The sequence below is a fragment of the Delphinus delphis genome, chromosome 3 (genome assembly GCF_949987515.2).
Source record: "Delphinus delphis chromosome 3, mDelDel1.2, whole genome shotgun sequence".
In the NCBI taxonomy this organism is placed as follows: domain Eukaryota; kingdom Metazoa; phylum Chordata; class Mammalia; order Artiodactyla; family Delphinidae; genus Delphinus; species Delphinus delphis.
The window spans coordinates 138,517,218-138,541,525 of record NC_082685.1 but is presented as its reverse complement, the minus strand read 5'-3'; the positions used below and the strand labels follow the sequence as shown (position 1 = coordinate 138,541,525).

Genomic DNA, 24,308 nt, shown 5'->3' with positions numbered 1-24,308 from the left:
TTCATCTGTTCTCTCACAGTCTCATCAACATTGTAAGTCTGTGTAAGCTGAAGCAGATTATCCTTCCAAAGTGATCTACAGGCTATGCACAGGACTATATGATTTAAATGCATAAGATAAGCTAACGAGTTGTCTTCCCAGTCCATTGAAATCCAAAGAGTATACTGTTTAATTCTGGTATAATGCCAGTTCATAATAGATATTGAGAGTACAAATTTATTCAACTTGGCAAAGAATGCTCACAGCTGGCTTCTTTCAGATTCCACTGCAAACATATAAATAGGCAGGATTCTTATTTGATGTTTTGCCACTGGTGGTTTAGGTGTATTCCTACCTAGAGAACAAGACCAAGGCCCCTAGAAGGAGGAACTATACCAATTTGTTCTATTTTACTCACATTTCATAGCTCAATATGGGACATACACTTGGGGTTTAATAAATAATCATGGACGACTAATAACCTCTGGAAGTTTATTCTACCCCATGATGTTCAACTATGGATTCAATTTATTTAAAAAGTTTTAAGTTAAAAAAGAAACAAATATTCTAGTTTAAAAAGGTCCACAGACATATATAGTAAAGAAAAACTTATGTAACTCAAGCATGCATCAGAAAAGAAAGAAATGAATAACCAATTGAATTAACTACTCACTGAAAAAGATACTTTGCAGATCATGGAATTTAAGTGGTGGAATGTCACCTTCCTTTTTTCTTTCTATTTGACCCATCAAATAGCTGGCAGTAACATGCTAAGTGATGCAAGTATAGCCCAAAAAATTTAAAGAAATTTAACATTTTCATTAGCTTGTCACAGCTATAATATGAGGAACTGTGCAGTATCACTTTGACTCTTTGAAAATGAATTATTATTGGATATTTATTTAAGAGACAGAATATTTTCAAAATGTGAGTGCCCTGGGAAAAAAGTAAACCAAAGGACTCCTTAGTTATAAAAATGTTGGGAGCTAGTAGCATTAAAGAACAACAGAAAAGCATTTCTGCATAGCATCACAATCAACCATTTGTAGAGGGTGAACATGTGTGTATGGCTCTACCCAGCAACAGTGCTGGGGTGGAGCATTTATTCCCACTTCTCACATTCCCTTCCATGTGGAGGGACACCTCCTAGTGTAATACTCTGGCCTCAAGTGTGTCCCTTAATGGCTCAACTAAATGATGATTTGGGCAGAGGAACTGGGGTATGTGAAACTCAGCCCAACTCTTCTTCCTCATCGGGATCAGCCTTCTGTAGGCAGCACGTGCTCTATTTTGCTCTCAGTCACATGGAAAGAAGCTCAGCAGTAAAGACTCGCCCTTGTGTAGAAGGCCTATGATTTTCCATGGCTGCCTATAACTGGGAGCTGAAGTCTTCCCCACTTCAGGGGTTCGTATCTGGGAAGGCTTTTGTGGCTGTACACCAAAGCCCCATCCTTCATTCTGGGCTTTGTAATGATGATGTTTTTAACCTCAACTTGCCCAGCTCCCTTATCTCTCTCAATAGATTTGGAACTCAATCCCCAAGAAATATAGAGGGAAGTCCCTTTCTTTATAACAACTGCATTTTGAAGGAGAGTGATGGTATGGAACAAGATCTCTGTCCATTATGGGTTGGCTTCTCTTGCTGTGAACTACTCCTGACCAGAATTTTATTTTAGAAGTGTGATGAAGGTTCCAGAAATATAGTCAATATCTGCATTTTTTTTTTTTTTTTTTACAAAATTTCCACAGCTTCCTTTGGAGTTCTAGATATAACATGACCCTTAAGAGAGTTTCCTCCTAATTGAAAAGAAAACTCTTTTCAGCTGGCACTATGGTTACTATGAATTTTTTAAGAAGCTATTTCAGGTGATACCTAAGGGACACATTTTCCTTTCACATTTCTGTTGTTGTTTTTGTTAATTGCACTGTGGCACACAGGAAAGTCTTAGTGATTCTTTTTTTTTTTTTTAATGCCCAAATAGTTCATTATAACTATTATTTTTAATACCCTGAAACCACAATTTTGTCATGCCCTGTTATCTGATGCTGTCATATCTTGTCTTTTTCTTTGAAATTCGCAGGATTTTCTCAATCAGCTTATATCCACATTCTGTATCCTTTGCCCATACACTTGCCCATATTCTTAGGTATAGAGGACCTTTACCAACACATTTTCACAATTACTTTGACCTAGGTTTTTACTTTTTTTTCTTTATGCAACAACCTGTCTGTCTAACTGTTATGCAACAACCTAACTATTCTCTTCTAGAATGTTTACTTCTCGGTATACAGTGAAGGCTGAGAAACAGAAATCCTTTCTCAAACAGAAATCTTGAGCAAGTTGTAATGTAGTCAGATATAGAGTAAAATGCTACCTATGCAGTAATAATCTTATGAGATATCTTCTGAATTATGACATGGAATACCTCTGAATTATCAAATAAAGAGATGTTATCCCAATGTACTTTTATTATTAAATGTATCTTACTGATAACCCAGCTATTAGGCAAAACATCTTATTCATTAGAACACTCCAGACCCTGGCCTTACAAAGATTTTGATACACATGACTTCATCTGTCAGGGTCTAAAGAGATGCCATTGATCATCAGATCCTCAAAATCCAGTTCTTCTGTCAAGATGGTTTAGCTGATACTACACCTTTTCAGGGCAACACTGACATAAAAATTAACATTTCATTTCAACAGTCTAATTTGAAGGAAACAAGATTACATGTCAATGTCAAAAGAGAAGGAGGGGTGGTGGTACTGTGATAAAAGAGGGGCCATAGAGATATTTTTCAATGTATCAAGACGTGGAAACTAGCACTTTAAGAAAAAGTAAAAACAGTAAAAATACATCTTTTTCATTCCTGATTTACCTACGTGACTAAAAAAAAAAAAACCCAAACCTGATAACAATGAGGATCTTTTTTGCAATTCCCTTTTGCAGCAGAGACTGGAACATTCTATAGACCTCAAAAATGCTATCTGCTGAAGAAGAGACTAACTCATCCACATAGGGAAAAAATATAAAGAATAGCTAATTAAGTAAGAAGAACTGTTTGCTTTTATCACTGGAGTAAGGAATTCTAAACAGTTAAACTATAAACAAATCCCATTTTTTACCCCCTGGGGTCATTGAAAAGTTAATTAAAGATGAGCTTTTCATGTAAGGTATTGTTGGAAAGCTCCTTTTTTTCCAAAGGGAAATTCAAAAAAAGGTTAATAGACAAAGACCTTCATATAATACCAGACACAATTATATGTGGATAATGAATTATGCAACAAAATTGCTTTTACAGACATTTGTTACGCACTGACAGGTACCAGCCAAGCATGTAGTACCTAAGGAAGAAATGTATGAAATACATGCATGATTTATCAAGTAAGCTTTATTAAATTACCTTCTCCAGGATGGGTAGCTGCAATATTTCTTCTCATTATAAATATATTTCATTTTAACACATAGAGCTGTTCTTAAAAAGTTATGTGAGAAGTAAAGTCTATCTCTTCATTTTCTCAGACACATTTCGACTTTACATTTGATTAACTTCAAATGGACTGAGCTGTCCTCTCGACCCCCATTAGGTAGGTGATTGGTGATTCATAAATAATCGCTTATATTAAAGGGCGATTATTTATATTACAGTATTATTCTCTTAGTTTTAAAAAGGGATTTGGAGATTTCTTAAGTGGATACTCCCCTGATGTTCTTATCTGCTTTGTAAGCAGAGTTTTATGCACTAAGTTTTTCTTCAAATACAGAGAACACCTATTTTGTGACTATAAATCTGGTGGTGTCAAAAGCTCGACATTCTAATATCTCCAAGGGATGGAACCATCAGGCAAAGAAGTTAATCAAAGAGAAAGTCATAAGCCATAGATGGGTTTAAAAATAAGGAAGTACCGTTTCTCTGAGTGTGGCTCGCATTTTTTAGTTAATTAAGTTTGGCGACAGCTGATACGTAACCCAAGAACAGAGGATTGCAAGGGACTTGACAGAAAGTAGCTTCGAGTTGAAGCTCAACCTGCTGTTTCCAGCAGCTCCTGGGGTTTCCTCCCCCTTCTGACTCCTGAGCCAGACCCTGGCCCATGAGCCACAGCCTGTTCCTGCTGCCACCTGCTCTCAGCGGAGGCACCCTTCCTTCCACTCCTGTTCTCTGCTAAGGTCAACTCCAAAAATGATCACAAATTAATGGTTCATGTCTCATAAACACCCATTAATCAAGCTCAGGATATAGGACAAGTGGCTGGATTTGTTCACAGAAACACTTACTGCGAAATCGCACCCAGTGCTCTTTTTTATGTCATCCACTGTCAGGCCTTCCCAGAGTTCAATCAGAGTCAGGCCTTTCTTGTTGTCCACGTCAAATACAGCCTGTAGAAGTCAAGAAAGTGACAACGACAATTTCTATTACGGTAATTATTTATAGCACAAAACAGAAATAACCTCTCAAGTTCTTTAAGGAGAGAAAAGACTCAGGATAAAAGACTGAAAATCAGCAATGAAACAATGTAAACCGTAACTGCTATATTTTGGTGAGAATAAATGCCAACTCCCTAACTGGCAGTTAGGGAGCTCTGCTGATGCCAGAAAATAAATGAGTGTTGACTATTGATGGAATTTGCTACTATAATAACCAGGTTTTTTTTGTTTGTTTGTTTGTTTTTTTGCTGTACGCGGGCCTCTCACTGCTGTGGCCTCTCCTGCTGCAGAGCACAGGCTCCGGACGCGCAGGCTCAGCGGCCATGGCTCACGGGCCCAGCCACTCCGCGGCATGTGGGATCTTCCCGGACTGGGGCACGAACCCGTGTCCCCTGCATCGGCAGGTGGACTCTCAACCACTGCGCCACCAGGGAAGCCCCAAACCAGGTTTTTTTTAAACTTTCTTTTTGTTAGATCTAACACTTTGGGTCAATTTGATGATGAATAATGATTTGAAGAAAGAAAAGAATGAAGAAAAGCAGGGAGGGAGGAGGTATTTGGAAGGGGAAAGCACAGGGATGATGGGGGAAAGCTGATCAATGCTTCTGGGTAAACTACAGGAAACAAAAGAAGGTGCTCTGAAGTAGCTAGGAGTAATTATAAAGGGATAGCTGGCCCTGAAAGACCACCCCCATCCCCAGGTAAATAGTAAAGCTTTCCCTTTAAGTCCTATGAAAACACATAGATCCAAAAGTAGAGCATGAGAATCTCCCTCTGGTATGGAAATCAAATGAAGATGCTTATGTTTAGGACAGCATGAGAAGGCTCACCTCACCCTAAATATTGCATGACAACATTCTGGTTGGTAACACTAGGTGATGGTAGTGCCAACTGGTATAGCTTGACCCAAGCAACCTGTCATGTCTGATATAGAATGCACATGCTCACACTCAGTAATATGACAACTTGAGTGGAAGGGACCAACAAAATCATGTAATATAACCTCCCACCCAAGAATTGTTTAAAACATTCTTCTGAGATGGTCGCTGGGGCTCTGTTTAGAAACTTCAGTGGTGGGAGGCTCCCTGTCTCAAGGCAGATTGCCTGTTGATAGGAAGCTCTAACTGCAAGAGCCATAATTGCTTCCCTATGACTTTCACTCACGGGCTCTACAGTAAGTTGTCCTCCCATGCAACAGGCACTGTTCCCTCTTTCAGTTGTCATGGTTAGTCTTCCTCAGACTTAAATATTATTCTTTCCAGATTGCTCCTCTCCTCTGGGTTGACCTTAAATTCAGCTATTATTTTCAGGCTTAGAATCTTTATTTTCAGCTAGCTTGGAAGTCAAACCCTAAACTGTCATTTTAAAACACACTCCTGGTAAGGAGGCTATTAAGAAGACACAGCAGTGTGTACTCCAATATAAAATTTTTAAAAATGTTTAAATAAAAATAAAAAAGAAGACACAGCAACATGCAGAGCAAAGAACCCTGGCTTTCAAGGTGGACTGGAATTCCAGCTCTGCCAACACTAGCTATGCAATCTTTGGTGAACCTGTCTTCACATGTGTAGATGGATATCAAACAAACCTACTTCCCAAGATTTTTATACAGGACAAATATAATAACAAACCTACTCTGAGCAGCTGGCCTCATGCCTGGGACATACAGCAAGGGCACCATAGAGGCATATGCTTTTCCTTAACAGCTTAACTTACTGTCACTTGTGCGTGAACCCAAATCAAAGCCCCCAAATGCTTATTTGTATCCAGTTAATTGATATTTCTCCTCAGAAGGAAAACATCAAGGGGACCAGTGATACTTGCCTTCTCTGTTTGTTTGATGAATTCATAGATAACCTGGTTGATTTTACTGGAAAAGATTATTTAAATTTAGGAGGAAATATTTCAGCAAACTTCTTTTTTGTTTGCACATTTTTATGTTCCTAAAGAAACGTTTTTTAGCAGAAATGTATTTTGAGGGGGAAAAAAATGATCATCTAGGAATGTCCATATGCTTCAGTACGTTATTCAATTCCCAAACGACAATTACAAATTTTTTGTGGTACGTGGGCCTCTCACTGTTGTGGCCTCTCCCGTTGCGGAGCACAGGCTCCGGACGCACAGGCTCAGTGGTCATGGCTCACGGGCCCAGCCGCTCCGCGGCATGTGGGATCTTCCCGGACAGGGGCACGAACCCGTGTCCCCTGTATCAGCTGGCGGACTCTCAACCACTGCGCCACCAGGGAAGCCCACAATATGTTTTTTTAATTGGACACTTTTCCTTTGCAGAAAGTGTGTCTGGAGCATCATTCATACTGATTTTCTTTCCCCTGTATTATGAACAACTACAAATTTATCAAAATGGAACAAATAAGAGAAAAAGAGCCTTTGGGGTGTATTATTAAGAACAGGCAGGAAGAGGATTTGGGGAGAAGACAACTTTGGTATCATGAATATAAGACTTCAGTGATTGAGAAGGTAAAGTCTTTGGCAAATGATTTATTGCTTTTAAAAACCTTTAATGAACATCTTTATCAATCCCTAATTAGCTCTCAAGGTCAAGGTCCCTAATTTCCTCTCAAGGAAAACTAAGCATCTATGATTTTTAAAAATGGGTAATTTACTTTTGAAATATTTAGGAAGATTTCCATTTAGTGGTATAAAGTGTAAACAAAAACTTGATAAAAATGGACACTAAAACCTAAAAGCTACAATCAATTGTTCAACTGCCAAGAATAATATTTTGACTACTCTGTTTCACAGACGATACTTTTATTATTTTTTCACCACCATAACAGGCTGCATTACGGACAAAGCAGTCAGTCACAGCCCAAGTGCTGGTGAGGAAGGCCTCTTTCAACACATCATTCTAGCAACACAAAACCAAGAAATCAGGGTCATAACATCTCCAAAGCCTCTTTCAAATGGCAGGCAACTAATGGAATTTTCCTTAAGAGCTGAAAACGGAATTCTAGTCCCATATCACTCTGGCAGAGTGTCCAGAGTCAATGCCCTTAATGGCACTGCAAAATTTATTAAACACCTACCAGATACGGCACAGGGGTAAACACACCACTCCCTTCCCTGGGGCACTCGAAGTTCCATATGTAGCTGCCTTTCACTTTACTCCTTTTTGCTACACAACACCATCTGCCGTTAAGCCTCCAATTATCCCCGTCTGCTAATGAGTTCACACATCCGTTCCAGTGATGACTTCTCTGAGCCCCAGGTGCCCGCGGATGTTCCGGATGTTAACTTACTCCGGAATATCAACTTGAGTATGTTCAAATGGCACCTATTCTTTTCCTGCCTCCCCTTGCTCCTCCCTTTCTCTTCCTACAGACCCAGCCTTCATTAAGGATACAACAGGTCGACCACGCCTCTAGCCAGAAAATTCAGGAATCACCTCTGCCTTAGCAACCACGTCCCATTCATCATCGAGTTAGGTTGAGTCCATCGCCTAAATCTCTTTGAAATCTCTCTTTCTGTCTTGTGGTTAAGGACCTTGATATTTCTGGCCAAGATAACTGAAGGAGTCTCATCTCTTCTCCCCCTACTCTACGTAAAAGCCACAGGGCTCTTTGTAAAATGCAAATCTAATCAATGGTGCCCCCAACTATTAAAAATCACTGAAGGGCTCCCAAGTGCCTTCCAGATAAAACCCAAATTTCTTAACAAGACATTCACACTCCTTTATAATTTGGTCCCTTACTGGCTTTTCACCTTCTGCCTTCAAAATCTCTGGCCATGCCCTCACTCCACATTATCCCACTCACAGGTCCTTGAGTAAACTCTGTTTTCTTAATTCCTCGAGGACCCTGCCAATGTTTCTTCCCTTTGCCTAGAAGGGCCTCTTCGGTCTTATTCTCACTTATAAAACTACTTATCTTTCAAGACTCCTCACTCAATCTATTAATTTTCTCATTGAGAAAAGTACAGTATTTATTCAACAGGCTTTCACTGTGTATGGGTCAAGCATTATCCTAAGTGTTGGACAAATAGTGATGAGTGAGACAGGCAGAGAGCTCAAAGGTTATTTCAATACAGTGATCAGTGCTGAGTTAGGGTAAGTACTAAGACTCACGGAAGCACCCAGAAGACTTGGGGAGGGATAGGGAAGACTTGCCAGCGAAGAAATTATATAGCTGAGACATAAAAGATGAACAGGAATTAGCCAGACGGTTGGGGTGGGGAGAACATGCCAGGGAGAGAGACAGGATGTGCCAAGTCCCAGAGGAGCATGGCGGGGACGAGGGCAGGGGATGCAACATAGTGCACAACATTCAGCATGGCTGAAGTAGGGAGAATGTTAAGGCAAAATGAGAGAAGCTGAGACTGGAGGAGAAAAGATCCAGACTGGGAAAAAGTTAATATTTGACACCACTCTCCCCAGGCTGTTAAGCAGCCTTCCTCTATGTTCTCAGCTCAGCATTTGGCATGTCTTTCTCTCATGGACTTTATCAGTGTACCTCTAATACAGGCTGGTACTGTTGCTGTCTACTCTCCTTGAATGTGCTCCTTGGGGGCAAAGACTGTCCTCCTTTCTGTATCCACTGTTGGCAATAGTCGGCTTCAGAGAAGGAGCTTAAAAATGCTTATTAAATGGATAAATGTATGAAACAACAATGTGGATAGAAAGGGTAGAAGATTTTTTTAAATGGCAGTACAGTTAAGTAATGTACGAGTAATGTCAAGTAATGTATGAATAATGTCATGAGAAAATGTAGGTATTAGATGGTAAGTGCCAAAATGAAAGGTGGACCACTCTGAAGAGGAAGTTGTGAGTGCTAAGCTATCTGAAGCCTCTTCATGATGAAGATGGAAATTGCATTAGACTTAAGGGATGGATAGGATTTGGACAGGTAGAGTTGAGTGGGAGTTGTTGCACGCAGAAGCACTAAACTGGTAAGAACAAGGTCAGGGCATACGTGGAGTGGGGATGTAGGGAGAGGGCTTACCTGGGGGAAGAGGAAGATCAGGGGTAAAATGTTGCTGGAATTATCCTTAGAAGCTGTACCACCTTACTTTATTAAAGAAAACAGGATCAAGGACTGTCTTGTCTTTGATTTCAAAGTAATGGATTCTTTTCAACAAGTCCTATCCATGGTTTTGGAGGGGTTTATGAAATGATAAGACTCAAGGAATAAATGGTGAGATAAAATATTCTGCACTTTTATCCACTTTTTCTTCTCCACATGTCATCTTTATGGATTCCACATAAACAACCCTAGAGGAAGGCACCATTTTGGACAGAACTCTCCTTAAAATGTGGCTTCTGAAAAGTATTATGAGCCTTCTAACCTACTTCAAAAGGCTGCTTTAGGGTGCTTCATACCATACCTGAATGAGGGTTCTAAACCAGATTAATGCCAAAAGGAACAGCATCATTAAGAGAAAACAAAGGAACAAACGCTGATCTAGAGAATTCTGTTTTGTGGTTCATCAAGATACTGAATCAAGAAAATGACACCCTTCTAGCTCATTTATGAGAACTATGTCATTCCAACATCTTAGGTTCAAATCTGGGTCAGAAAGGTGACTGTAGCAACCACCAGTGATGTTTCTCTCTGATCTGAGCAGTTTCAGTTGTACCACTAACCAATATTTTCTATTTAGGAAGATAAAATCTAGAGGTACACTAAAATGGCTGGTGCGTTCTAAAGTCTGCCTTCTAACAGAGGGCTGAACGCATGCAAGAACAAAAGAATAGATTTCTTGGTTCACTGTGGGGCCTGTATTGCAATTTGCACCTAAATGATTAAAACCTAATTTTTACTGAGTTTCCTAAAATGAGATCCAACAATTTGTACTTGCGATTTGGGAAAGCAAAGAAGAAAGGTAGTCTTAACTTTGTATATATCATCCATTTTAATAGCCCAAGTATAAAGGATCAGTACAACTTTTATTATATCACACTGTCAAAGTTACCAAGGACAGTATTTCAATTCTGTGTATGTATATGCATATTTCCAGAGAATTTCACATTAAGAATTCTCCATCTAGAAACATTAAATTGATGAATCTTCCTATTAGGTCTACCCACGGATTAAATTAATCCTATGACTACCAATATAACACACTTTTAGAAGGTAACAAAAAAGTTCTAAAATGCTTATAAAAAAAAAAAGGTGGTAGACATTTAGAGGAAATAAAAGAGAAAGGCACTTTACCTTTTCAGTAATGATGCGGTTGACACATTGTTTTCCTGTCAGTGGTAATGTACATTTCTCCATGATTTTATGTGCATTGCCCTGTTTGAAAAAAGAAACATTAAAAAGAGTAATTACGAACCAATTCTTATTTAGAATTGGTATAACACAGGACCAACAGGAACTGTCAGATAAATCATCTCGTAAGTACAGTCTGTTTGAAATCTTTGCCCAGTCATGCTTTTCCTTTCTTTCTGGAGGCAGCTTGTGTCCCTAAGATAATTTAGGGAGAGTGCCAAATGAATAGCCAAAGGCATAACTGATTTAGTTGGGAAACATCCTGCCGCAGATCTGACCCCTCAAGCCTCAGCCCTTAGATCATATGATGGAGAAATTTCACTTCTAGCATCCTGCTAATTTTTCTCTTCCAGGGAATGGTCTCCTTGACAAACGACCTTATTATTTACCAAGGGTAGGAAGCATACACAGAATGCAAATGCATAATATACCTTTTTTAAAAAGTTTTAATTTTATTTGTTAAAAACATAACATATTCACAGAAAACAGCAGTTCTTGCCTCCCTTCTGTATGCTTAGACCTGCTCTGAACAGAAATCAAAATTCAATTTTTTTAGCATTTACTTATGTACTATTTTACATTTTCTTCCTACCTCTGCATTTAAAATTTTTTTTAATTTTATAATAAATTTTACTTTATTTTCCATTATGGTTTATCACTGTATATTGAAATATAGTTCCCTGTGCTATACAATAGGACCTTGTTGTTTATCCACCCTATATGTAATAGTTTGCATCTGCTAGTCCCAAACTCCCAATCCAACCCTCCCCTGCCCAGCCCCCTTGGCAACCACAAGTCTGTTCTCTATGTCTGTGAGTCTGCTTCTGTTTTATAGATAAGTTCATTTATGTCATACTTTAGATTCCATATATAAGTGATATCATATGGTATTTGTCTTTCTCTTTTGACTTACTTCACTTAGTATCATAATCTCTAGGTCCATCCATGTAGCTACAAATGGCATTATTTCATTCTTCTTTTTATGGCTGAGTAATATTCCTCTGTGTGTGTGTGTGTGTGTGTGTGTGTGTGTGTGTGTGTGTGTGTGTGTGTATACCCCACACCTTCCTTATCCATTCATACACACCCACACCCACATCATCTTTATCGATTCAGCTGTTGATGGACATATAGGTGGCTTCCATGTCTTGGCTGTTGTAAACAGTGCTGCTATGAACATAGGTGTGCATGTATCTTTCGAATTAGTTTTGTCTGGATATATGCCCAGGAGTGGGACTGCTGAATCATATGGCAACTCTACTTTTAGTTTTTTGAGGAACCTTCATACTGTTCTCCATAGTGGCTGCACCAATTTACACCAACAGTGTAGGAGGGTTCCCTTTTCTCCACACCATCTCCAGCATTTGATGGCCATTCTGATTGGTGTGAGGTGATACCTCATTGCAGTTTTGATTTGCATTTCTCTAATAATTAGCAACGTTGAGCATCTTTTCATGTGCCTATTGGCCATCTGAATGTTTTCCTTGGAAAAATGTCTATTTAGGTCTTCTGCCCATTTTTTGACTGGGTTGTTTGTCTTTTTGTTATTGAGTTGTATGAGCTGTTTGTATATTTTGGAAATTAAACCCTTGTTGGTCTTATTGTTTGTAAATATTTTCTCCCAGCCTGAAGATTGTCTTTTCATTCTGTTTAAGGTTTCCTTTGCTGTACAAAAGCTTATAAGTTTCATCAGGTCCCATTTGTTTATTTTTGCTTTATTTCTATTGCCTTGGCAGACTGACCTAAGAAAACGTTGCTAGGATTTATGTTCTCTCCTAGGAGTTTTACGCTGTTGTGTCATATATTTAAGTCTTTAAGCCACTGTGAGTTTATTTTTGCGTGTGGTATGAGGGTGTGTTCTAACTTCATTCATTTACATGCGGCTGTCTAACCTTTCCAATATCACTTGCTAAAGAGACTGTCTTTTCTCCATTGTATATTCTTGTCTCCCTTGTCAAAGATTAATTGACCACAGGTGTGTGGGTTTATTTCTGGGCTCTGTATTCTGTTCCATTGAGCCTCTGCATTTTTTAATACTATGTTGACCAGACTATTTATTTCCTAATTAATCAGCTTTAGATATTATCTACTAACTTCTTATTGGGGTGTATGAAGACTTTCTTACAAACCCCCATCCTTCATTATGTTCAGTTCTCCCAGCATAGCTATATCACAATTTGTAGGTAACTCAATAGTCAGAATTTACACCTGCTGACAAAACGGCTATGTAAAATGGCTCATTGCTGGGCCAGGCAGTGTAGAACACCATGATTATATTCACTTTCTCATATAGTGATTTGCTTTTCCTGGAATTTGTCTGAGCCTCAGTTTGCTCATTGGTAAAAACCACCCCCCAGTATAGAGGCGGCCTCTGGGTCACATCTATGGAGCACAGTGGAAACATTAGCTCTGATGATTTGATCTTCAGATCATTTTCTTCTGATTATGATTCAGCTCCTTTCTAAGTATCAAGCACCAGGAGCCTAAATTAATATTTCCCTTGAGGCTGAAGGCTAATTTATCACATTTTAGATCTTCTATTAAAAATGGTAAAAATGCTTCTATTGCTTCCTTTTGGGATATGAAAGCACCACACGTGATGTCATCATCTTTAGCCATCTCAACGTTTTACCTTCCGAAATATGCACCACTACCTGGTTCACCTCTCTCTCAAAACTGCTGCCATACCAAGTACGATCAGAGGCAAGAGATTTCAAACAACTGGGCTTAATTAAGATTTTACTGCTTGTAATAATCTGTCAACTCACCAACAGACTAGTAATTAAGAGGTTTTAGTATACTTAACCCAGTGTATGGCATGAAAGATACTCAACATTTTTTGAATGAATGAATGGGAAGAAAAAGGGAAGTCTATTGGGAATCTTGGGTGGATTTCAAAAGAAGACAAACTCTATTACTTTAATTGAGTCAAAAGTAGTGCTAAATACACATAGAGTAGATAGATGTTATACCTTTAACAACAAGTTATATGCTTCTGGGTCTTAATTTGTAAGACAATTTATAGCTGTAGAAATGAAACTTCATTTTTGCTTCATTTTTAATGATCCATTTTCATTCCCAGATTTCAAAGAAAGCTTGCACGTGTCACAGAAGCTTAACTAAAGAGCTGAAATTAACGATGAACATTCGAACTTCAATAGTTGTCAGGACTCCTTACACTTAATATAACTCAAATAAGACATGTCACAATGAATTCCAGGTTTGCCTGCGAACAAAGTGAACAATCTGTGGGCCTCCAAAGAACATTTTCTGCAGGGAGCTCTTACTTTGTTCTCATTATTTGAGCAAGATCTACACCTGGTGTGAAAGCAGCCACCTGGATTTCAATGAACAACCAACGCTGGTTTAGGATCAAGCGTGTATTTCAACTGACGGAATTAACTGTGCCCTACCAACAGAGACCTTTTAGAGACCCTTTTCCATGTAAACAGTCTAGCTCAGTGGTTCGGAGTGGAGCCAAAGCCTAACTCTACTCCACACTAGCTGGGCAAGGTTCCTGTGTCTGTGCTTATCCATCGCTTTACCTCAGGGGTTATTGTAAGTGTCCAGTACTTAGCAGGTGCTCAATAAGTTTGTGCTGTTTTTATAACCTATATTTAACATTCCAACAATCTACCAGGAGAATTCTTCAGGAGCTCTTAAGTTCCTAAATGAAGCTGGACATAGAATTACACAGAAAATGGACTAAACAGAATTCCTGAAAGCCACAAAACTAATGAAACGGCAACACGTATTTGGGGGCAAACCATATGGCTGGCACCAAGAGTATTCTTGCAGTGAGAACAGTGTAGCTAGATGACTCCATTCACTCTGAGCTTCAAGACATAACACAGATCAAAGATAAAGAGAAAATGGGATGCAAAGAGAGATTAAAGAACATCACAATTTCAGTATCCAACAATAGGTTAGCTATGAAGCCAAAATATGACTAACGCCAACTTGAGCATTCTATTCTAACCACGCCAGGCTGAGCCTTACCAAGTTCTATGATTCACAAAGGAGGAACAATCACTGTGTTTTTAGCATTTAAAAATAAATCCTGAAAAAGAGATGCAGTGTAGTGTGGTAGCAAAGAACACTATATTAGGAGTCCAAAGACCCGGTTTTGAATCTTAACGCTGCCACTTAATAGTCACTTGGTCCCTTAAATTCTTTGTGCTGTAGTTTTCTGTTCGATTGCCTTGTCTTCCTCACCTGATCACGGTAGGAAGAAATGTTCTGCAAGTGCAGTAAAGTAGGAGGGGTTGAATCTACATTCCAAAATTTTGGGTGAGTGGGGTCTTGTTCATCCTCATCATTCTGCTTCTTTCTTTCTCCACGAAGAAAGGTCAGAAAAGGCAGAGGAACGGACACCAAGTGTAGCATTAAAAATTCTCTGACTGGACCCGAGGGGCTCCTGATTTTGATATTTCCTTATTTCCTAATTTCATCATAACCTTGGTGAATAGCTAAATCTCTTTCCTCCACCTGCTTCTCCAGCTTCTCTTTTCCCCACTGCATCACTTACAGGCCTCCTGCAAAATCTAGGAATCCAACGTTTTTATGTTGTATGACCGAAAGCGTTAATACTTTCTATTACTTGCTTCATGGTGATCTCTTTTTAATTCATTAGATATCTGTGTGCAATTTATTACTAAATTCTTCAGTAATAAACGACTCTGGTTAAACGATAATAAATTCCCTTGTTATCATTACAATAAGCTTTGTGTTATCAAAATAAACTTAATCCCAAATAACAAGCTCTCTTTTTTACAACATGATGATTTTTACATTTCATGTCAACATTTCTTTCACCTGAGGCAATGGAGCATTCATGTAAGATTTCGCCTTACATAAAACCCCATTTTATGCCCATCTTTTTTGTTAAGTATTTCTTCAATGTGGCTACAATATATTTCTTCTTTGGGAAAGCCCTAGTGATTAAGTACAAAGAAGGCAAAGTCTAGAAGTTGGTTGATCCTTAAGGGACCGGGTCTTTACGGGTGTATTCACGCCATCTGAAACACACACCACCCTGTACTCCTTCATCCCACGTTCGAATGGCAACACCCTCCCTATTCTTCACGACTTAGCTCAGGTGTCAGCTACCCTGGAGAAACCATCTCCAACATCCCCTATCCAGTGCCGCCACTCCAGTGTCCCAGGGACTTTCCTAGTCTGGTGCACCTCGTAGGTGCTCCTGTGTCTCCTCTACTCTCCACACATGTTGTAATTGTTGCCCTCTCTTTCCCCACCACTGGACTCTGAAACAATTTATCTTTGTATCTTCCGCAATGAGTAGAGTACTAGACAAACCACAGCGATCAATAAATGCTGTCTGACTATTATAATTCCGATCCAAGGAACTCCAACAGCATAGGAGCTGTAAAATACCATGTGACTGAGTGGCTATGGACCACTGGAGGCTGCTTTTAGTCCTAAGAAATGTACTTGTACATTCCCAGCATCTCTGAGCTCACTAGGAGAAGTGCAGCTAGCAGAGGTGTGCAAAGGGGCTTACGAAACTTGGGGAGGCAGATAAAGGCATGAGCAAAGGGAGTAGCAAAGACACCTCAAGACTGCAGTATGGGGAGTTCCCTGGTGGTCCAGTGGTTAGGACTTGGCGCTTTCACTGCCGTGGTTCAGATTCAATCCCTGGTCAGGGAACTAATATCCCTCAAGCCATGCAGCGCAGCCCAACAAAAAGAAAAGACTGCAGTATGAAACATACAAATGTATAAGTAAAGAGAGAAACTGAGTGAATTCTACAATACTTATTCTACCTCTTCTGCTTGCTCTCTCCTACAGCTGCAAGGCTTGCATTAATCTGTTGAAAAGCGGGGCTACAAAGGCTGACCTTGGCAAGGGAATACTCCATACTTTGTCCGGTGGCACAATGAAAGCAAGGACAGGTCTCTCTTAGGGCTTGCCAAAATGTCATGGAGGAAGCTGGAGTGCTACCGCCCTTGCCCCTTCCTTCTATACACACACACGAACACACACAAAACAGATGATATAAAAATTGGGGAACGCTGTATTACAAGACCCATGACTGTCACATCACTACGATGATTGATGTGGTGCCCAGAAAAGAAAAATGGGATTTGCTAAAGAAAGAAATTCAAGGTACACAGAATAAAAGGACAAGATGATGATGATATTACTCACACTGAGTTTATCCTCATGGGATATTTTTGGCCTTTACACAGCACCTATTTGGTAGGGATCCCAGCAACCCATATAGGACTTCAGTGGAAAGGCTCGGCTAGCTCTGAAGCAGAGAACGGTTGCTGCTACAAATGGCTTTTATATGTGGATATAATAACAGTCTGTGGTTACACAGGCACATCCCCAGGGGAAGCCTAGCCAAATGAGACAATAGATACAGCGAGCCATTTCCCTGAAAATAGTCTGCAGGGCTTTGAGATCTTAGAATAGAAGGCCATTTTTCTTCAATATAATACAAAAATCTTTATCATGGCCTTTTATTTTCTCTCTAAAGACTGCATCCTATGGCCTCTAGACCAAGGATGGCAGAGCCTAGGACTGAGCAGGAATTATTTTCTCTTTCCATCCATGAATTGCTGTGATACCTTAGAAAGCTGCTCTCAGTGTCAGCTTTCCTATCAAGAACTACGGATGCTCAAGGTCACAGAATGTAAAGTTATTTGCTTAATTAAATTCTGTAAGACATTTTAAAGTGTTTATTGGTTGATGGACTGTGTTCTGCTATTTCCTTCCACTATAACATTTTTTTGCAGGCATGTCCATCATTAAAGGACAAATAAAAAAGACAAAACCATGTAAGGATTTCTATTTTTAATGGTGAATATCGTTTTTTCCCAAACAATCCTAGCCACGAAATAGTTTCATTAACAAATTATAAAATACTGACAAGCTTTTATGAATGGAAAAAAAAATTAAACCAGATGAAACTATGTTAATTACAAATTATCCTAACAAAAGAATACTTTATCTTGGGATACCTTTCAGTGTTGCTGAAAATTGTCTCAAGGATGCTTCCAAGAAAGCATTTTTAGGAACTCTTTTATATTTGCTGGCTTTTGGTAACACATTTGGTCCAAAATAAAAAGGATTAATAAATCTCATTTACTTTTTATAATTCCTCTGCACAAAAAGCAAAGACAAGGTAAAACAGTATTCAAGATTTCTAGGGCTTCCCTGGTGGCGCAGTGGTTGGGAGTCCGCCTGCTGATGCAGGGGACATGGGTTCGTGCCCCGGTCCGGGAGGATCCCACATGCCGCGGAGCGGCTGGGCCCGTGAGCCGTGGCCGCTGGACCTGCGCGTCCAGAGCCTGTGCTCCGCGGCGGGAGAGGCCACAACAGTGAGAGGCCCGCGTACCGCAAAACAAAAAAAAAAACAAAAAAAAACGATTTCTATATGACACTGCTATCAGATATGAATTGGACTTAATAAAAATATTATTCACAAAGATTTATTCTCAACTTCATAACAAAAAAATGATACAAATGAACTTATTTACAAAACAGAAACACAGACTCAGACCTAGAGAATGAACTTATGGTTACCAGGGGGGGAAGGTTGTGGAGGAGGGATAGATTAGGAAGTTGGGATTGACATGTACACATTGCTACACTTAAAATAGATAAACAACAAGAACCTACTGTATAGCACAGGGAACTCTGCTCAATATTTTGTAATAACCTAAATGGGAAAAGAATTTGAAAAAGAATAGATACATGCATACGTGTAACTAAATCACTTTGCTGTACGTCTGAAACTAATACAACATTGTTAATCAACTATACTCCAATATAAAAATTAAAACATAAATTACATTTTTAAAAAAGCAAACACAAGGTAAAACAGTATTCAGGATTTCTATATGACACCTTTGCTATCTGATACAGATTGGACTTAATAAAAAATATTATTCACAAAGATTTATTCTCAACTTCATAACAATATAATTATGACTCTTTTTATCCTTTAGAATCCAGACCTCCTACTGTAATACAAATAAAAACTAAGCCTGTTTTAGAAATAGCACTCTCATTTATGTTCTCAAAAATAGGTACCAGAGCTTTGCCTGTTTCCAATAAATGACAACTGTGACTGAATTTCTTTGTTTTTGTGCTCTGAGAGTTATACCCTTAGGAACACATTTCCAGTACACAATATTAAGAACAAAACACTTTCCTTTATATTGTTAGTGGTGATGGTATTTGCCAGACAGAAAAGTTTAGTAACAGAAAATGGAGGGGCTGGATACATAGGCTCTCAGTTTGCTTTTGCTCTTCATTTTCTACTTGACTTTTATTGGAATGTTTAACCCCTATGAAATTTGGTTGGTTTACCTCTGGAAGGGGAACAATAAGACCTACCTCACAAGAGTATTGTAATGATAAAATAAAGGCAATAAACATGTAACTGCTTGGAAAAAGTTAAAAGTGCTCTATATGTTCAAAGTATCATTATTATTTGAAGAACTAATGAATTCAACAATTATTGATTCCTAATATGCACCAGGCATGATTTTCCTTAGTTGTTATGATAGAAAGAGACCCTGCCCTCATGGAACTTCCATTCTAGTGAAGAAAGGAGATGAAGAATCATCAGAAGAGAGGGGAATTCTGTTTTTATAACAGTCAGGGAAAGCTTCTCTGGTATCCTCAGCAGAGGCCTGAGTGAATGGAGGAAGTGAGCCATGTAGATATCTGAGGAAGAGCTTTCCAGACATAGACAATAACAAGTGCAAAGGCCCTGTGGCAGGAGGATGCTTGGAATGTTCCAGAAACTTACAGGAAGAGAGTCTGGCTGGAGCTCAGTGGGCAAGTGGGAGAATCCTAGTAGATGGAGTCAGAGAGGTACTGGGATTGAAGCTGACAAGTCAGGGAGGGCCTTAGGGACAAAGTATAAGGAACTCTGAACTTGAATCTAAGGGAGATGGGAAGCTGTGGAGGGTTTCTGAGCCCAGGAAGAAGTGCTATAACATGATTTATATTTTTAAAACATCATTCCTACCACTGTGTGGAGGATAGACTCTGTGTGTGTGTGTGTGTGTATTTCCACCCAACTCTTCTCCCTCTGCTCTCTGACAACAGGGACCTAATTGTAAATCCCTCAGCACGCACTGCCCTTTCACACCCCAGTGCCTATTCCCTTGACCTGAAACACACTAGTCCCTTCAAACCCTGCCCCATCCTTCAGATCTCCATGCAAATGCTACATCTCATGGGAAGCACTCTGTTTTGTACACTCTTCTATTTTAGGTATTGGTTTCTATGACTCTATCCCCATGAGACTCTGACCTGCCTAAAGGAAGGACTATGCCTTTCTGTTTTTCATTTCCTCAGACTCTATCATAGTGCCTGACATATAGTAGGCCCTCAATAAATATTTGATGCCTGCATAAACAAGTAAATTAACATACTCACATAAGATAATTCTGCCAAATTTCAAGACAAAGCCTCGAAGAATATACATTTAGTCATTCATCATGTCTAGAGGATGGAAGACGTTAAGCCAGCAAATTCACAAAGTGTTGGCTCATTTATATATGATGGTGTAGAGGTAGGAGTGAGTCAGATAAAGGGGGAAGGGGAACAGAATGTGGAAACACCTAAGAACAGGAAACAACATGAGTGTGGAGATCCTAGCAGAACTGAAGCCCTGGAAACAAGGATAACGTAGGTTGCTGGGGAGCGGATGACAAAAGGCTGGCAGGCTAAGGGGAACTAAATAATGTGGACCTAACTCGATCCAGCTTTAGTTTGAGACCATTCACTTTGGCAGTGGTGTGCTTGATTACCAGGAAAGACGGTCAGTTTGGCAGGAAGAGGGACTCTGGGATGCTGCAACAGTGACCCATGTAGATGTGACAGGGACATAAACAAGTAGAAATCCACAGGATGGAGCAGATTACAGGGGTATTGTAGATGCAATATGTACAGCGATTGGTATAGTGGGAGGGGCAGAAATTCCATGAGTACCTTTCCAGAGGGGGGCTAGGAGATCATCACTTCTCCAGTTGAGCTAGCAGATGGAAGATTTTTAGGGGAAACGATGATGATTTCACTTGTATAAGTGTTGCGGTTGAGGTAGCTATGGAACAACCAGGTGGAGGTGTCTAATAGGGAAAAAATATAGTTATAGAGCTCATTAGAGCATTCCAGTGAGGAAATAAGGATTAGGGAGCCACTGAGTGAAAAATAATAGTTGGTGCCAAAGATTTAGAAAGCACCCAAGAAAGGTGCAGAGGGTGAGAAGTACAGAGGGCCAAGGATGAAGTTATGAGGAGTCCTGGAAGGAACTGATAAAAGAAAAGGATGGGGCAGCTAGTGATCTAGGTTGGTGGGGCAGCTCTGCAGGCCTCAGCACGTGGTTTACAACTTTGGTTCCAAGGCTGCTGTTGCAGTTAAGGCCTTTCTCAGAAGGCTAGAGGGGGACAAAAAATAGTCCAATGAAATCGGCTTTCTCTTTAAGGACATGACCCAGAAATTGCACAAATGCTCAAATCCCATTGACTTAAACTTGGTCACATAGATGAATCGACACGCAAGGGAATCTGGGAAATGTAGTCTGTCACTGGGCTACTCTGTGCCCAACTAAAACATGGGAAGATTCTAATACAAAAGGGAAGAAGAGGAGATGGGTAGTAGCGGGCACAATTCTGAGACTGTTTTCTTTTAAATATTTTGCTGATATCTATCTCAACAAGGACAGCTTTGACCAGGGAAAATGAAAAAGGGAAAGAGGTAATTCTGCAACCTAAAGCTTTCAGAAAAGGGCAGGTGTGGATGGGAACATAGGTGAGGATGCAGCATGGTATGATATGATGAACATGACTAGACCAAACTGAGGGAAACTCCTAGCTCTGCCACTTACCTGGACAAGTTTCTTACCTGCCTACATTCCAGCCTTACATCGGAGAGTCGCTGAGAGGTTTATAGATCCAGTATGTACAATGCCACACACAGGGCCTCGCACCTAGTAAAGACTCAAACTCCTACTCCTTTCCTTCATTTCTCCCAATTTTTAGAGGGCAAAAAAAGGACACGCCAAGAGATCAAAAGAAGCTTAAGTAAGAAGGTGGCTAGACACCAAAAACTCTGCCTACTTTGCAATTTTGCCTGGAACCCTGATGTCTAAGCTTAAATGAAAGCCACACTCCAAGGCCAGTCTGGCGCCAGTGCCTGCCACATGTCTCCAGAGGCAGTTTTAAGGCAAAGGAAATGTTATTCTGGTTACTCTAGAGCAACACAAGCAGGCAGCCAGGTTTCAAATACCAGAAGCTGCTGGCTGCTTGCAAAGACTTGCAAGGAAAGAGTTTCCTTTGTCTGATTAAAGCAACATTTTTAAATGTCAGGTAATACTGTATTTATAAGTGACCTGCATCTGTAACCCTATAGATGAAGAAAAGGAGCAAAAAAAAAGCTGCACCTGAAGGCCAGTTGATGGCTCCACCCACTTACTGGGGGAAAAAAAATCAGCAGCACAAGAATACAAGATTATATTTCTTTTCTCAGGTTTTAATCTTTCACTGCAAACTTTCTACTCTGTGTCTTAGAAAACTCTGAGGATTCTCCCCCTAGGCTGTTCACTTACTCATAAGGCAGCAGAAGTTACCTGGCATGTCTAAAAGAACAGGTCATTAACTGGAGAGGCCACCAGGAGTGAAAGATCTCGCCTCTCTATTTCCTTTCCAACCTCTACCAACCTTTAGGCAGACAAAAGATGCAGGAAAGAAGTCGTGAGGTCCCCATGTTCCCTTGAGTTGGGCCAATAACAGTAAGTCCAGGGGAACAATGTACAGTAGCAACCACACATTCTGGGACCAAGAGTACAAAGTGAAGATGGCAAGAAAAGAAACTTCTGTTGGTTAGTTTTCAAGGTTATCTATTAAGTATAAACAAATCACTATTATTATTTTAATCACAAATATATTTTTTGTTAGTTTGTCCAAATGAAAGTATGTAGGGAAAAATATCTAACTTCAGTTCTGGCCTAAAACTTAGTGCCAATTTCCCCACTGAGAGAAGAAAAAGAAGAAACGCTAAAAAACATTATCTTGCTTCTATGAAAAGCTTTAATAAGGGACTTCTAATTGGAAGTTTGAAGCACCATTTTTCCTCTGTCAGAAATTCCAGCTGAGGAGAAAGAAAACACTTTGGGGGAAAAAAGAGAAATACAGGCCCAATGTTTTGAAAACGAATGCACAAAAATAATTTGAAATGAGTCGGACTTCAGTGCCTATGTGTCAACATTAAAGTAACAACAAAAGGAAAGTCGGAAAGAGTTTTCTCCAAATGGACATTATGTTCCAGAAAACCTTTGGATTTGATTTGCATGCGTGGCATCCTTTTGCCTCTGAAATGAAGTATTTTGGATGCTTTTGCCAGGCATCCTCAGTAGTCACCTGTGTTGGTTTCATTTCTATTGTCCCACATTTATGCTTCACTGCTCACTTCACTGTTTACTAAGCAATTTATGTTAATTTCATATTTATTACAGTTTTCACAATGAAACTGTTTCATGGCACCCATCACTCTGTAACAGAACTCCCCATGGGAAACAAGTCGGATGCAAATCTTCCAGATCCACACTCTCCCACAATGCTGCATCACAAAATAAAAAAGGGCAAACGAACTACCACTTCCACTCAAAATAGCAGGTATCAAGGTGAGAACAGGTAGCTTTTGTTTTAAAACTAAGAATTATAAAGGAGAATGAGCAAAGGTATAGAGGGTGAAGAGGGTACCTGACACCCAATATCAACTTTGCAAATCATCAGAAGCCCAGGGATTCAGGTGGGGAAGGCAATTAAGCTCAGTTGTTTCAAAGACAATGACTTGGAATAGGAAGAAAGTCATACTGATAGCTCAGTATTTAGAAGACTAGGCTTCGGAGTCAGAGGTATCCAGGCCAAATCTCAGTTCCACTAGTTGTGTGACCTCAGGCAAGTTACTTAACCTCTCTGAAGCTCTGTTTCTGGACCCACAAAAATACTTATATCAAGTTCATGGGCTTTTACAGGCAAACATACACAGAGAGCTTAGTGTACTGTTCATGCACAGTAAACTCAATGAATGGGAGCCATCACTATTACAGGCTGATGATATAATCATTAAATGTAAGTGCCATGCGGTCAATGATTCTTGTCTAGTTTTGGTCGTTGCTAAATTCCAGCAGTGCCCAGCACATAATAGGTATTCAATAAACACTCAACAATTTATCAAAATAAAAGTATAATATTCTTCAGAATAGAACACTTGCTATCACCAAGTCCATCATTTTCTAACACTGTCTCAAAACGGCACCTCCAGAGACTTGGTAAGAGGCCATATTGTCCACTTGAAAATAACTGCTGTTAAAAACGCACATTCTGCTGTGTTTTTCATTTTGCACAGAGATAGCAACCACTATAATCATCTTTAAACCTGAATCAGAGAATTCCCATGTGGTTCAGCGGTGATGACTCTGTGCTTCCACTGCAGGGGGCACGGGTTCGATCCTTGGTCGGGGAACTAAGATCCTACATGCCACTGGGTTTGGCCAAAAAAATAAAAATAAAATAAAAATATCTATAAACCTGAATCAACACATCTGCCCTAACATCTTTTCACTGCTTTTGAAGACATTATAGCTTTTACTTTTAATGTGTGTGTGAGGCAAATAATCAAAGAACACCCT

At 39.7% G+C, this 24,308-nt stretch overlaps 1 protein-coding gene across 1 annotated transcript in view; it reads right to left on the bottom strand.

The window, feature by feature from the left end:
• Nucleotides 1–24,308, bottom strand: part of OXCT1 (3-oxoacid CoA-transferase 1) — a 142,812-nt gene that overhangs the window by 4,080 nt on the left and 114,424 nt on the right. Inside the window, exons 15-16 of the mRNA XM_060009541.1 lie at nucleotides 10,577–10,657; nucleotides 4,257–4,358 (exon numbers count right to left, since the gene is read on the bottom strand). Coding sequence (XP_059865524.1) covers nucleotides 4,257–4,358; nucleotides 10,577–10,657 — 183 coding nt within the window. The remainder of the gene's footprint in view (nucleotides 1–4,256; nucleotides 4,359–10,576; nucleotides 10,658–24,308) is intronic.